Raw genomic sequence first — 16199 nt, 5'->3', positions numbered from 1 at the left:
TACCACTATTTAGTTTTAAGTTGCTATTGACTTTTAACTATTGAGAGCATAGTGAACAATGTAGTTACTAAATCTTCTGAGAGCTCAACTATTAAGAATGGACATTTTCCAGCTACTATAAATGGAATTGAATCTAAGAGTCATAGACATGTGATTTATTTTTATTTAATTATAGTTTTAATTGTTTTTTTTTTTTGAGATGGAGTCTCGCCCTGTCGCCCAGGCTGGAGTGCAGTAGCGCGATCTCGGCTCACTGCAACCTTCACCTCCTGGTTTCAAGCGATTCTCCTGCCTCAGCCTCCCGAGTAGCTGGGATTACAGATGTGCGTCACCACGCCCAGCTAATTTTTGTATTTTCAGTAGACACGGGGTTTCATCATGTTGGCCAGGCTGGTCTCAAACTTGTGACATCGTGATCCTCTGGCCTCGGCCTCCCAAAGTGCTGAGATTACAGGTGTGAGCCACCGCACCCGGCCTCATTTTTAAAATTGTATCAACTCCAGGCTGGGTGTGGTGATGGCTCACCCCTGTAATTCCAGCACTTTGGGAGGCTGAGGTGGGTGGATCCCCTGAGGTCAGGAGTTCAAGACCAGCCTGGCCAACATGATAAAACCCTGTCTCTACTAAAAATACACACACACACACACAAAAGCCAGGTGTGGTGGCACATGCCTATAATCCCAGCTACTCAGGAGGCTGAGGCATGAGAATAGCTTGAACCCAGAAGGCGGAGGTTGCAGTGAACCGAGAGATCACGCCATTGCACTCCAGCCTGAACGACACAGACTCTGTCTCAAAAAAAAAAAAATTTTATCAACTCCAAAGTATTAAAAAACTGATTATCAGCTGAGCTCATGTCTATAATCCCAGCACTTTGGGAGGCTGAGGCAGAAGAATTACATGAGCCCAGTAGGTCAAAACTAGACTGGGCAACATGGGAAGACCCTGTCTCTACAAAAAAAGTTTTTTAAATAGCCAAGCATGGTGTCGCATGCCTGTAGTCCCAGCTACTCAGAAGGCTGAAGTGAGAGGATCACTTGAGCCTGGGAGATTGAGGGTATAGTGAGCCGTGTTCATGCCACTGCACTCCAGCCTGGGCAAAGGAGCCAGATCCTGTCTCAAAAAAAAAAAAAAGACTGGGCACGGTGGCTCACGCCTGTAATCCTAGCATTTTGGGAGGCCGAGGCAGGTGGATCACAAGGTCGGGAGATTGAGACCATCCTGGCTAACATGGTGAAACCCTGTCTCTACTAAAAATACAAAAACTTAGCTAGGCTTGGTGGTGGGCGCCTGTAGTCCCAGCTACTCGGGAGGCTGAGGCAAGAGAATGGCACGAACCCAGGAGGCGGAACTTGCAGTGAGCCGAGATTGCGCCACTGCACTCCAGCCTGGGTGATAGACAGGGCAAGACTCCATCTCAAAAAAAAAAAAAAAATCCAATAGATAAACCAAATAAATAGGCAGAACTGATCGTAAACCTTATTATTTAATAAAAAGCTTTATTATTTAATAAAAAGCTAAGTTCACATTGGCTTCCCTTTCTTAAGAGCATCATAAATAATTTAATTCGGTATAGTTTTTTTTAAAAATCAGATCCCATAATCATAGATCCCAAAGAACTATCCAGATTCTTTTTAAATTCAGAAATGTTGTGTGTGTGTATATAGGCCTTTACCTAAAAATTTTTATTAGAGATATTTGTTGTATAATGTGTGATAAGAGAGAATGTGCTCTTTTTCTTTTTTTTTTTTTTTTTTGTTTTTGAGTTAGAATCTCGCTCTGTCACCAGGCTGGAGTGCAGTGGCGCCATCTCGGCTCACTGCAACCTCCACCTCCCAGGTTTAAGTGATTCTCCTGCCTCAGCCTCCCGAGTAGCTGGTACTACAGGCTCACGCCCGGCTAATTATTGTATTTTTAGTAGAGAAGGTATTTCACTATGTTGTCCAGGATGGTCTCGATCTCCTGACCGTGTGATCCGCCTGCCTTGGCCTCCCAAAGTGTTGGGATTACAGGCATGAGCAATCGCGCCCACCGAGAGAATGTATTCTTATAGCAGACCTATGAAGTCTAAATTTTAAAATGAATGAGCGGGAGAGGGTGTTGATCTGCATTCCATTAGCATAACTTTTCCTGAGTAGTGTATGCATTTTCTCTAAATAAGTAGACAAGCCATTTAGTTTTGCATTGTACTTTGGGTGCATTTTGGTCATCGCAAAGACTCAGCCAAACGTTTGCAAAAGGATGGTATACTGGCCTTTGCTGGAATTCAGCTACTAGCTTATCTAATCCACTAGGGAATGTCTAAGGGTCTGGTTCGTTAATGTAGCACAAAACCTCATTCAATTGTAAGTACTGGCCAAGTGTGTCAACAAAAAATGTTCTTAATGTCCAAGGTACCAGTGGATCCCCAAATAAAAAGTTCTCAGAGGCCAATTTATAGTTTTACTCTACATAAAATAGCAGAGCCTGATTATAATTTCCATATCTTTGAATATGTACATACTTTTGTACTCTGTGTGAGAAGGTAGGAAAAATCAAACAATTCATGTCTATTTTCAGATGCCCAGACCTGGAGGATCCCCAAGGTCTTCTCATGGTTACAGCAGGAAGGACACCTCTCTGAGGAAGAGATGGCCAGAACATTTAACTGTGGGGTTGGCGCTGCCCTTGTGGTATCAAAGGAGCAGACAGAGCAGATTCTGAGGGATATCCAGCAGCACAAGGAAGAAGCCTGGGTGATTGGCAGTGTGGTTGCACGAGCTGAAGGTACTTGCTCCTTATTCATTTTTAGGTAGATAATTTTAGCTGTATAATATTAGCTATACCTCAGCCTTGCCTCACAAGCTTTCTGCCCACCTTTTAGTGCAGCCATCGCTATGGCAACTATCTTTACACAGATGTAACATGACAGCACCCACCCCAGCGATACCATGTATCTCTTCATTTCTGCCTCAGAACTCTGAGCATTCATGCGTGCACAACCACACCCCACAGGATCACTTCTCAAAGTAATCTCCCCACACACAAGACCTCATGGTTCCGCTTTGTCACTCAGCTAAATTCAAGGAATAGCGAGCACCCTGACAAGTACTGTATCAGTCAGGACTCTGCTAGAAGTGCTAGAACTTGGCCGGGCGCGGTGGCTCAAGCCTGTAATCCCAGCACTTTGGGAGGCCGAGACGGGTGGATCACGAGGTCAGGAGATCGAGACCATCCTGGCTAACACGGTGAAACCCCGTCTCTACTAAAAAAATACAAAAAACTAGCCGGGCGAGGTGGCGGGCGTCTGTAGTCCCAGCTACTCGGGAGGCTGAGGCAGGAGAATGGCGTAAACCCGGGAGGCGGAGCTTGCAGTGAGCTGATATCCGGCCACTGCACTCCAGCCTGGGCGGCAGAGCAAGACTCCGTCTCAAAAAAAAAAAAAAAAAAAAAAAAAAGAAGTGCTAGAACTTGGCAGAGGGGCAGAAAATCCACTCAGATTCACTAACAAAGATGTCACATGCTCACTTCGGCAGCACATATGCTAAACTTGGAATGATACAGAGAAGATTCACGAAAATAAAAAACAGAAAAAAAAAAAGTAGACCTTGCTGACTTCACCTATATCTGCCTTTCTTTCCTTTATTGTGTAGGATTCATTTTCAAGCGGGTTCTCCAAATGCCGGAAAGATAACATCCTTCAGCTCACATTACAATAAGAAAGGAGACCCTCTCTTTCTTAACATCCCATATCAAGTCTTTAAATGGTTTTGCTGGGTCACATGCTTATCCCACAGACCAGGAGGTCATGGCACTACTATGGGTGGTCTCACTAGGAAGATTTGGGGAGTAGGGGCAGAATACTGGCAGGCAGTCGTATATATCCACTATGTGCTTCAAGATAGTGATGTGATCTGTAGCTTTTAGTTGAAGTAATTACGTATGTTCACCTTTTGGAAGTTTTTATGAATGAATAGTGTTAAGTGATACAAAGGTGTTGTTCATTTTAGTCTTTGCATTATCTTATTTTCAGGATAAAATATACCCTAAAGTTTTCATAAAATATTTTTCTTTCCATTATTCCTGTTAATTCACAATTGTTCTTATTTATGGACATGTTTGGAATGAAGGTTCCCCACGTGTGAAAGTCAAGAATCTGATTGAAAGCATGCAAATAAATGGGTCAGTGTTGAAGAATGGCTCCCTGAAAAATCATTTCTCTTTTGGAAAAAAAAAGGCCAGAGTGGCTGTCTTAATATCTGGAACAGGTGAGATGTGGCTTCTTCTTCACTGTAGAGCTGTTGACTGCCCTTCCTTTCCTCCCTGCACTCTTTGAGATTGTAAGGTTACTCTCGGCAGAGTCTAGGGACTGCAGGGAATCATGAGGGTTGTCTTTGTCTTTTCAGCATTCTTAGTCTTTCCACTTTTCTTAGGAATTTGAGACCGCTCCCAAAGAAAAAAGTAGAGGATGTCAGAAAGCCGGTTAAGGAGAAACCAGAAAAGACAGGAAAGATAGAAGTTCCAGCTCATTTTGTATCGTAGCTTTGTTGTTGAAAAGTCTGAAAACAGTTGAGGAATTTTTATTGTTATATTATTAAGAAGAAGTTTATGTTTGACCTTTATGGATAAAGGGATAAAGTAATGAGTATTGTATTCTCTCAGATGGATGTAGCCTGATTTTTTTTCCTCTATTGTAAGTAACATTGCTATGAACATTCTTGCAAATATTCAGTATGTTCTTAAATGCATATCTGATTTTTTTTTAATTGATGGCCAAGATCATCATGATTCTTTTTGAGACAGTCTTGCTGTGTTGCCCAGGCTAGAGTAGAGTAGCTATTCATAGATGCAATCATAGTACACTGCAGCTTCCAGCTGTGGCCTCAAGCAATCCTTCCACTTTATTAGCCCCCCGAGTAGCTGGGACTGCAGGCATGCAGCACCACACCCAGCTCTGATATTTCTTCAGGATTCATTCCCAGAAGTTTAATTGCTTTACAAGTCGATCTTAAGGTTTTAATGTATTTTAGGCCCAAGTTGATAATAAAGCAAGGAAACTATTGTAAGGTGCAGCCATAAAAAAGAATAAAACCATATCATTTGCGACAATATGGATGGAACTGGAGGCCGTTATCCTGAGTGAACTGTCTCAGAAACAGAAAACGAGATGTTGCATATTCTCACAAGTAGGAGCTAAACAGTGGGTACATGTGGACATAAGGATGGAAACAATAGGGCCGGGCGCTGTGGCTCACGCCTGTAATCCTAGCACTTTGGGAGGCTGAGGCAGGCAGATAATGAGGTCAAGAGATCTAGACCATCCTGGCCAACATAGTGAAACCCTGTCTCCACTAAAAATACAAAAATTAGCTGGGTGTGGTGGCGCATGCCTATAGTCCCAGCTACTCTGGAGGCTGAGACAGGAGAATCGCTTGAACCCAGGAGACGGAGGTTGCAGTGAGCCAAGATCGCACCACTGTACTCCAGCCTGGCGACAGAGCAAGACTCCATCTCAAAAAAAAAAAGAAAAAGATGGAAACAGTAGACAAAACAGGGAAGTGTGGGAGAAGGGGTGAGGGTTGAAAATTTTTCTATCAGGTATAATGTTCACTATTTAGGTAATAGGTACACTAGAAGCCCAATCCCCACCATTATACAATATTCCCATGTACTAAACAAGCGTGTGTACCCGAATCTAAATTTAAAAAAGTTTTTTTAAAGAAACTATTGTAATGGTCATAGCATAGTGGTTCTTGAGAGGGTCAATTTTTCTTGCTTAATTAAGCAGCTTATTTCTCATCACTCAGTTTTGACATAATGTTATACTGTTTCTACTACAATGCTAGATCATAAGATACAGAATTTGTAGGAGCAATTACATATCCTAAACCACATCATTTGCAGCAATATGGATGGAATTGAAGGCCAACCAGGAATATCCGTGCTTTTCACAATCTATTAATCCATTATCCCAAGAGGAAGGGAATTTTTTTAATTTTTAATTTTTATGGGTTCATGGTAGGTATATATATTTATGGGGTACATGAGATCTTTTGATACAGCCATACAACCTGTAATAATCACATCCCGGTATTCATCACCTCAAGCATTTATTCTTTCTTTGTGTTACAAACAATCCAGTTATATTATTTCAGTGTGTTGTTTGTTTGTTTGGTTGGTTTTTTGAGATAGAATCTCACTCTGTCGCCCAGGCTGGAGTGCAGTGGCACAATCTTGGCTCACTGCAAACTCTGCCTCCCAGTTTCAAGCGATTCTTCTGCCTCAGCCTCCTGAGTAACTGGGATTACAGGTGCCTGCTACCATGACGGGCTCATTTTTTGTGTTTTTAGTAGGGATGGGGTTTTGTCATGTTGGCCAAGCTAGTCAGGCTAGTCTCGAACTCCTGACCTCAGGGTGATCCACCTGCCTTGGCCTCCCAAAGTGCTGGGATTATAGGCGTGAGCCGCCGCGCCCAGCCTCTTTCAGTTATTTTAAAATGTGTAATAAATTATTGTTGACTACAGTCACCCTGTTATGCTATCAAACACTAGATTTTGTTCGTTCTAACTACATTTTTGTACCCATTAGCATCCCCTCTCCCTGTCTCTCCCAGTACCCTTCCTAGCCTCTGGTAACCATCATTGCACTATCATCATGAGTTCAACTGTTTTAATTTTTAGCTCCCACAAGTAAATGAGAACATGTGAGGTTTGTCTTTCTGTGCTTGACTTATTTCACTTAATGATCTCCCGTTCCATCCATGTTGTTGCAAATGACAGGAGCTCATTCTTTTTTATGGCTGAATAGTACTCCATTGTGTGATGTACCACGTTTTCTTAATCCATTTGTCTGCTGATAAACATTTAGGTTGCTTCCAAATCTTGGCTATGGAGAATAAACATGAAACTGCAGATATCTCTCTGATACACTGATTTTCTTTCTTTTGGGTATATACCTAGCAATGGGATTGCTGGATCATATGGTAGCTCTTTTTTTTTAATTTCTGAGGACCCTTCAAACTGTTCTCCATGATAATTGTACTAATTTACATTCCCAATAGTGTGTGACGGTTCCCTTTTCTGCACATCTTCGCCAGCATGTTATTGCCTGTCTTTTGTATAAAAGCCATTTTAACTGGGGCAAAACAATATGTCGTTGTAGTTTTGGTTTGCATTTCTCTGATGATCAATGATGTTGAGCACCTTTTTATATACCTGTTTGCAATTTGTGTGTTTTAAGAAATGTCTATTCAGATCTCTTGCCCATGTTTAATCAGAGTATTAGATTTTTCCCTAATACATTGTTTAAGCTCCTTATATATTCTGGTTATTGATCCCTTGTGAGATGGATAGTTTACAAATATTTTCTCCCATTCTGTGGGTTGTCTCCTTACTTTGTTGATTGTTTCCATTGCTATACAGAAGCTTTTTCCATATTTACTTAAGTTGCCTGTGCCAAGAGAAAGGGGAATTTAGAAGCCTTACGTATCACCAGTCTTTTCCAAGACATTTATTCAGAAAATTTGACAGTCCCCTATTCAAAACAGCACATCTCTTTTTTTAAGAAGTGTGAGGCCGGGTACAGTGGCTCACGCCTCTAATCCCAATACTTTGGGAGGCCGAGGTGGGCAGATCACCTAATGTCAGGAGTTCCAGACCAGCCTGGCCAACGTGGTGAAACCCCGTCTCTACTAAAAATACAAAAAAATTAGCCGGGCGTGGTGGCACATGCCTGTAATTCCAGCTACTTGGGAGGCTGAGGCAGAATTCCTTGAACCCGGGAGGTAGAGGTTGCAATGAACCAAGATCGTGCCACTGCACTCCCAGCCTGGGTGACAGAGTGAGACTCCGTCTCAAAAAAAAGTATGAACTCACTGTTGTTTTTCTCCCTTCTCAGGATCGAACCTGCAAGCACTCATAGACAGTACTCGGGAACCAAATAGCTCTGCACAAATTGATGTTGTTATCTCCAACAAAGCCGCAGTAGCTGGGTTAGATAAAGCGAAAAGAGCTGGTATTCCCACTAGAGTAAGTGACTTGGGAAAATATCTTTCCTGTGGACCATATTTAAGCTTATAATCTGCCCTCACGGGACCCTGGTCTGTGGGGCACTTATTCTATGGACTTTTGCCATTGTCGGTGGGTGCAGGCCTTGCCTTCTCCTTCATCCTGTCCCTTTCTTAATAATCAGGTATATCTTTACAAAGAAGTGAAGTATGGGCTGTGTAAAGGTTGAGTTTTTAATTATTTTGGGTAATTCATTGAAAAAGGTTGTGCTTATCTTTTTCTATTACAGGTAATTAATCATAAACTGTATAAAAATCGTGTAGAATTTGACAATGCAATTGACCTAGTCCTTGAAGAGTTCTCCATAGACATAGTCTGTCTTGCAGGATTCATGAGAATTCTTTCTGGCCCCTTTGTCCGAAAGTGGAATGGTAAGCAAAAATTATTTGACATCACATTGAGAAATCAATTGAAAATGGTCTCCAGAACAGTTAACTTGCCAGACAATCCCAGTAGTGAACACCCTTCCCAGAAATCCAACTCCTGTTTGACTGTGATATTTTATTAATATTTCAACACAGGTAACAGTTTAATTTCCTTTGTTTTACTCTAAAGAATGACCCAATGATGATTTATTAACCTGCTCTCTATCCATTTACTTTGGCTTGCTGTAATTAGTCACTTTTTCTAATGTAGCTTAGTTTTGTTTCACATTACTCCAAAGATAATATTTCATCTTCTGAATAAATATTCGGAAGACCTTCCTTTACTTGCTTAGAAGCAAAAGAGAATGATTCCATACGTCCCAAAATGAAGAGTCCATCCTCTCTCAGGAAACATAGACCATTGCCAGACGTTGGCAAGGAGGAGGTTATTGCCAGAAAACACATACTATCTATGTTACTGCCTTCTCCTCAAAAGCCTTGACTGCATCCTGTTTGTGTATGTGTGCACACAGTTGGTCACACAGTTGGACAATAAATGCATTTTCCCTCCAAAGACTTTATGTATTCTTAGGTGAATGTAGTTAGAGCACTTGTGGTGTGATATAAAATAGACAATGCCTTTGGTGACATGAGCCACACAGAACTAATCTAGCATCTGTCTGGTGGACGGGTCACTTTGTGGTTAGAAGTCAGGCACATAGACCCTATGTAAGAACCTCTTGCTTCTTTTTAATAGTATGTGCCAGCAACAAGCTGGTATCCGCTTGAACTCCCCACCTTCCTGTCACCATGAGTGGCTGTTCAGAGCACCCCAGCATGCCTTTGGCTGTGCAAGGAGAGTACTTGCTGCTTCCGGGACCTTCGTGGATGAGAACTTACTTCCTTTTACCTCATTTCTGTGTTTGGCAAAGAAAACATCCATCCCAGAATCCAACTCCTGTTTGACTTCAGATCTAGAAAGGAAAACATATTCCTTTAACAGAATACCCAGGATTTTTAAATTCTGACCGCTATGCTTTTTTTAATTTTTAGGAAAAATGCTCAATATCCACCCATCCTTGCTCCCTTCTTTTAAGGGTTCGAATGCCCATGAGCAAGCCCTGGAAACCGGAGTCACAATTACTGGGTGCACTGTACACTTTGTAACTGTGAGTATGTCTTTTTCTACCAACATAATATTAGTAGTCAGATGTAAATTACACTGGCTAGAAGGTAATGTTCAAAACTTTTGCTTACTTTTCCAGGAAGATGTAGATGCTGGACAAATTATTTTGCAAGAAGCTGTTCCCGTGAAGAGGGGTGATACTGTTGCAACTCTTTCTGAAAGAGTAAAATTAGCAGAACATAAAACATTTCCTGCAGCCCTCCAGTTGGTGGCCAGTGGAACTGTACAGCTTGGAGAAAATGGCAAGATCTGTTGGGTTAAAGAGGAATGAAGCCTTCTAATTCAGAAATGGGGCCAGTTTTGAAAGAATTATTTGCTGTTTGCATGGTGGTTTTTTATCATGAACTTGGCCCAAAAGAAAAACTGCTAAAAGACAAAAAAGACCTCACCCTTACTTCATCTGCTATTTTTTACTAGAGACATTAAAAACAAGACTGGTTAGTGCAGCATATCTGAGACATACAGGTATCTTGGTCTTTTTTATGCTCTTTTTCTGACCGTCACCACCTCTTTTTTGTTGTTGTTGTTGCTGGTATTGTCTGACATGAGGAATCACCTCCATTTTTGTAAGTTATATGTTTTCAGCCAGGCATGGTGGCTCACGCCTGTAATCCCAGCACTTTGGGAGGCCGAGGCAGGTGGATCACAAGGTCAGGTGATCGAGACCTTCCTGGCTAACACAGTGAAACCCCGTCTCTACTAAAAATACAAATAATAGTTAGCTGGGCATGGTGGCATGCGCCTGTAATCCCAGCTACTCAGGTGGCTGAGACAGGAGAATCGCTTGAACCCAGGAGGTGGAGGTTGCAGTGAGCCACGATCACGCCATTGCACTCCAGCCTGGTCAACAGAGCAAGACTCCGTCTCAAAAAAAAATAAGTTATATGTTTTCTAATCTTTGATCATATGCTTTTGAAGCCATGACTGCTGGATGTAACTGAGTTAAAATGGGGAAAAGAAACATGAGGACAAGCCCAAGTGTATCACCTGGGTTCCATTTATAATCTTGGTTATAGAGTCCACTGTGTAAAAGTTGCCCAGCCTCCTTCTGATCAGTGTTAAGTGACTTATCTCTTCCCCAAGTCTAACGAGGCAGTGTCTCTTCCTTATATTGTATATCTGATTTGAGACTTTTCTGATCATCGTGATCATAACCTGGTGTGTTAAGATTTCTGTATAGCTCCCATTTCTGAAGGATAGTATCCTTTATGCTTTGAAGTATCATTAAACATTCCTCTAATTATTGACAGTTTCTGTAATCCCCAGATTTTAGCTTCAGTACAGTTTAGTTATCCTGTGGTTTACAAAGTTCCATGCTTCTCTGTAAGTCACTAGAGGATTAGAGGGAGCGTTGGTGGCTTTTAGATTCAAGCATAAAACTAGGCATGTTTCTTATCCACTCTCTCTATTCCCTCGTCGATTAAAGTAGGCAAATGTCATTCATACAGTTGTTTTGATGAGACAGTCTCGCTCAGTCGCCCAGGCTGGGGTGCAGTGGCACAATCTCGGCTCACTGCAACCTCTGCTTCCCGGGTTCAAGTGATTCTCCTGCCTCAGCTTCCTGAGCAGCTGGGATTACAGGCGTGCACTGCCACACCCGGCTCATTTTGTATTTTTAGTAGAGACGGGGTTTCACCATGTTGGCCAGGCTAGTCTGCAACTCCTGGCCTCATTTGATCTCCTGCTTTGGCCCCCAAAGTGCTGGGATTACAAGCGTGAGCCACCACACTCGACCTCTTTGTTTTTTGTGTGTTTTTTGTTTTTTTTTTTTTTTTTTTTGAGACGGGAGTTTCACTCTTGTTATCCAGGCTGGATTGCAGTGGCGCGATCTCGGCTCACCGTAACTTCCACCTCCTTGGTTCAAGTGATTCTCCTGCCTCAGCCTCCCAAGTAGCTGGGATTACAGGCACGCACCACCACACCTAACTAATTTTTGTATACTTAGTAGAGACGGGGTTTCTCTGTGCTGGTCAGGCTGGTCTCAAACTCCCGACCTCATGTGATCTGCCCGCCTTGGCCTCCCAAAGTGCTGGGATTACAAGCATGAGCCACCGTGCCCGGCCTCCCAGCTAATTTTTATATTTTCAGTAGAGACAGGGTTTCACCATGTTGGCCAGGCTGGTCTCGAACTCTTGACCTCAGGTGATCCGCCCATTTCAGCCTCCCAAAGTGCTGAGATTACAGGTGTGAACCACTGCGCCTGGCCCCAAACAGCATTTTAAATTTCCTATATCACCAAACTCCAGAAAGTCACAGGAAAAAAAAATAAGTTGTTATAACAGTATCACTCAACTCCTTGAAAGCTTCAATTACATGCACCAGGAAAATGTACCATTGAAAATCATTTTAAATGAAATACTCAGTCTATTAGATCCTCCTTTACTTTTGTTGAAAACCAATTATTGGAAACCATGCAATTTTTTTTGAGAGGGAGTCTCTCTTTGTTGCCCAGGCATTAGTGCAGTGGCGAGATCTTGGCTCACTGCAAACCCCACCTCGGCCTCCTGAGTAGCTGGGACTACAGGCTCGTGCCACCATGCCTGGCTAATTTTTGTATTTTGTAGAGTTAGGGTCTCACTGTGTTGTCCAGGCTGCTCTCCAACCCCTAAACTCAAGCAATCCTCCCCCGTTAACCTCCCAGAGTTCTGAAATTACAGGTGTGAACCATTACACCTGGCCAAACCATCCAATCTGTAAAGGATTAATTTCCCTTCTTCAGCACCCACAGTAAATCAACCTTTTCAATTGTGCCTTTGCTGCCTGGAAGGTGTTAACAATCTGGGGTGAGAGGTGTGCCTTTCTTTTGCAAAATGAGGGAGGGATGATGCTCAGAGGGGAGGTGGGACTTCTTTGTACACCTTGAGGGATTCCTGTATTCAACACTGTGACACCACTCCAGGGTCAATCATTAGCTTCGAGGAGGAGGTTTAGGCATTGGCGTTGGCAAGAGAGAGTAGATCGTGAACATAATGTAGAGGCGTGGAATCTGAGAGCACCAATCGCATGAGAAGGGTGGAGCCAGCCAAGGACACTGGGTATGAGTAGGCTGTGCAGTAGGGGGACCCAGAAAAGAGAGAGAGACACGGCACAAAGCTTGAAGAAGCGTGTCTCAAAGAGCGGAGAACGAGCTTCTGGTGCCTTTCTCTTAGAGGCCAACTACAGCAAGAAGAGAGAAGAGTCTGTGCCATCCGCACAAGCACCCTTCAGCACACCCGAAATCCCAGGATCAGAAATTCCTGTCTGTCTTCGGATGGGGAGGCTCTGCCCCACATCCCACCCCCAGCACAGCTCACCCAAATCCAAATCTCCACGGTGGCAGAATGACTCCGAAAGAGGAAAGCAGGAGGCAGCAGCCCAGAGCTGGTCCTTCCGGGCAGGGTGTATTCAGCAAGAGGAAAATGAGGAGGAAAGCTTCTGCCTGCTTTCAGAGTTTTCCATCTGGGAGGAAACAGTTTGGGTAACACAAATCCCTGGGACCTGCTGAAGGGACTTATAAGGATCCAAGACACCTGCTGTGTTGGTTTGGTGGGGCTGATGTGACAAAGCACCACAGACTGGGGCTTCAACAACAGGAGACCGTTCTTCTCCCATAGTCCTGGAGACTGGAAGTCCAAGATCAAGGTGTCTGCAGGGTGGGTTTCTCCTGAGGCCTCTTCTTGGCAGGCAGATGGCTGCCTTCTCTCTGCGTCCTCACAGGGACTTTGCTCCGTGTGTGCACAACCCTGGTGTGTCTCTGCAGCCAAATTTCCTCCTTTTATAAGGATGCCAGTCAGATTGGATTATCACCCACCTTAACAGCCTCATTTTAACTTAATCACCTCTTTAAATAACATCTCCAAATGCGGTCACATTCTAAAGTACTGGGGGTTAGGGCTTCAATATGGGGGGCACAATTCAGCCCAAAGAGTGGAGAATTGACCAGGTCATCTGGAGGGAGACAGCTGTGTGAACACCATCTTGATTTACCCACCTCCTTGTGCAAATGCATCATCAAAATAACTAGTGTTTATCCCACCAGCTTTGTGGACTAGAAGGATGGAGAGCAGTAATTCCTTACTACCTTAGTAATTACAATAATTTTTTTTTTTTTTAGACGGAGTCTTGCTCTTGTTACCCAGGCTGGAGTGCGATGGAGCGATCTCAGCTCACTGCAACCTCTGCCTCCCAGGTTCAAATGATCCTCCTGCTTCAGCCTCCCAAGTAGCTGGGATTACAGGTGCCCACCACCACACCCAGCTAATTTTTGTCTTTTTAGTAGAGATGGGGTTTCACCATGTTGGCCAGGCTGGTCTTGAACTCCTGACCTCAGGTGATCTGCCAGCCTCGGCCTCCCAAAGTGCTGGGATTACAGGTGTAAGCCACCGCACCCAGCCAATAATTACCATAAAGGAATCTTAAGTGTGTGTGTTGATACACACCTATTAGACTGCAAAGATTAAAAAGAGACTAATGTGTGTTCCCAAGAGTGTGGAGTAACAGACATTCCCAAATATGTTGGTGGTGCAAATTGGCCCATCGCTTCTTGAACATAGTTTAGCAATACCTATTTATTCACAAAACATAGTGGCTACCTTTCCGTGGCTGTATCTACCGAACCATGTCATTTTTTTTTTTTTTTTTTGAGACAGAGTCTCACTCTGTCACCCAGGCCGGAGTGCAGTGGTGCGATCTCAGCTCACTGCAACCTCCGCCTCCTGGGTTCAAGCGATTCTCCTGCCTCAGCCTCCCGAGTAGCTGGGGTTACAGGCATGTGTCACCACACCCAGCTAATTTTTTGTATTTTTAGAGAGACGGGGTTTCTCCATATTGGTAAGGCTGGTCTCAAACTCCCGACCTCAGGTGATCTGCCTGCCTCAGCCTCCCAAAGTGCTGAGACTACAGGCATGAGCCACTGTGCCTGGCCTTGTTTTTCTTTTTAAAAATTTTTTAGTGGCCAGGTCTCACTCTGTTGCTTAGTTTGGAGAGCATTGGTACGATCATGGCTCACTGCAGCCTCCAACTCCTGGGCTCAAGTGATCCTCCCACCTCAGCCTCCTGTGTAGCTGGGATTACAGGCAGACACTATCACACCTGGCTATTCTTCTTAAAAGTTTCATACAGATGGAGTCTCACTATGTTGTCCACACTGGGATTACAAGCATAAGCCACTTCACCTGGCCTGTTTTTCTTTTATGCTGAAGGTGCTGCCTAGAAGAGTTAACTTTTACAGAAATCCTTTTTTTTTTTTTTTTTTTTTTTTTGGGACGGAGTCTTGCTCTGTCGCCCAGGCTGGAGTGCAGTGGCACAATCTTGGCTCACTGCAAGCTCCGCCTCCCGGGTTCACGCCATTCTCCTGCCTCAGCCTCCGGAGTAGCTGGGACTACAGGCGCTTGGCACCGCACCCAGCTAATTTTTTGTATTTTTAGTAGAGACGGGGTTTCACCGTGTTAGCCAGGATGGTCTCGATCTCCTGACCTTGTGATACGCCTGTCTTGGCCTCCCAAAGTGCTGGGATTACAGGCGTGAGCCACCACGCCCAGCCAGAAATCCTATTTTCTTTCACATGAGGTATTTTGTTGATTGTTTTCTTAAAACTGAAGCCCTCTGAATCAGAGTTTATACTGTATCTTTTTCTGTGCTCCTACATAGATGGTAATAAATGATTATAATGTTTATGATGCAGAAGCTGAGAAGGCTAATACCTATTCCTGGCTCCTTTTAGGAGACACAGTCATAACAAAAAATATTGCTTAATGTGCGAGGCACAGTGCCAAGTGGTTTACATACATTGTGTAATTTCTCCCCCTAAAAAAAGTCAATGAACTTGATACCTTTATTATTTCATTATATGTAAAATAGGGAAAATAACAGCATTTATCTCAGAGGGCTGTTGTAAAGATTAAATGAATGCCTGTAATCCCAGCACTTTGAAAGGCCGAGGCAGGCGGATCACCTTAGCTCAGGAGTTCGAGACCAGCCTGGCCAAATGGTGAAACCTGGTCTCCGCTAAAAATACAAAAAAATTAGCCGGGCATGGTTGTGAACGCCTGTAATCCCAGCTGCTTGGGAGGCTGAGGCAGGAGAATGGCGGGAACCCGGGAGGCGGAGCTTGCAGTGAGCTGAGATCTGGCCCCTGCACTCCAGCCTGGGCGACAGAGTGAGACTCCGTCTCAAAAAAAAGACTCCCAAGCCTCTGCCTTTTCTTTTTATCCTTTTTCTTTGTCCTTTTTAAAAAACTTGCTTCCTGTACAGAGAGGGGAAATGTTCAGTCCCCATGTCAGTGGTTGAACTCGAAGCCAGAAGATCCCTATTTTGATTTTGTCCTCTGGCCTGTCGCCAGCCCCTCAACAGTACTTGAATTAATAAAAGGGCAGGTTTTAAGCCTCATGTATCGTGACTCCGAAGAAACCTGTTCAGGTCCCGTTCCGGGTAAACAGTCTCGCCTTCCCCTGCCCCCAAAAAGTTACCTTCGTCCTCTGAGCCGCAGCTACCCACGCAGCCAACTCGGTCTTTGCATCATTTTCGACGCTCCCTAAGTCCCTCCGGAGAGGCGCAGGCGCACATCGCCCCTTCTAGCGAACTACAACTCCCACAATCCCAATCGGCCGACCACCTCCGCTCAAG

The 16199-nt window shown here is 43.8% G+C and overlaps 1 protein-coding gene and 1 long non-coding RNA gene across 5 annotated transcripts in view; one reads left to right on the top strand and one right to left on the bottom strand.

Moving 5' to 3' along the window:
• The window catches only part of GART (phosphoribosylglycinamide formyltransferase, phosphoribosylglycinamide synthetase, phosphoribosylaminoimidazole synthetase), a 39141-nt gene extending 29085 nt beyond the window's left edge, over positions 1-10056 (top strand). For all 4 annotated transcript variants that reach the window (XM_033232374.1, XM_033232376.1, XM_033232375.1 and 1 more), the window contains exons 17-22: positions 2560-2766; positions 4110-4247; positions 7876-8006; positions 8275-8416; positions 9464-9579; positions 9676-10056. In XM_033232374.1, coding sequence (XP_033088265.1) covers positions 2560-2766; positions 4110-4247; positions 7876-8006; positions 8275-8416; positions 9464-9579; positions 9676-9867 — 926 coding nt within the window. In that variant the 3' untranslated portion in view covers positions 9868-10056. The remainder of the gene's footprint in view (positions 1-2559; positions 2767-4109; positions 4248-7875; positions 8007-8274; positions 8417-9463; positions 9580-9675) is intronic.
• LOC117095724 lies at positions 8416-16178 on the bottom strand. The gene is made up of 3 exons (XR_004442147.1): positions 16043-16178; positions 9668-9751; positions 8416-9384 (listed from the first exon to the last, which is right to left on the bottom strand). It is a non-coding gene; the product is annotated as an uncharacterized LOC117095724 (long non-coding RNA).
• Between the last annotated feature and the right edge of the window lie 21 nt (positions 16179-16199).

This window comes from Trachypithecus francoisi, unplaced genomic scaffold (genome assembly GCF_009764315.1).
Source record: "Trachypithecus francoisi isolate TF-2019V2 unplaced genomic scaffold, Tfra_2.0 Lachesis_group14, whole genome shotgun sequence".
NCBI classification, from domain to species: domain Eukaryota; kingdom Metazoa; phylum Chordata; class Mammalia; order Primates; family Cercopithecidae; genus Trachypithecus; species Trachypithecus francoisi.
The sequence above is the reverse complement of the archived record's forward strand: the minus strand, read 5'-3'. Positions and strand labels throughout refer to the sequence as shown.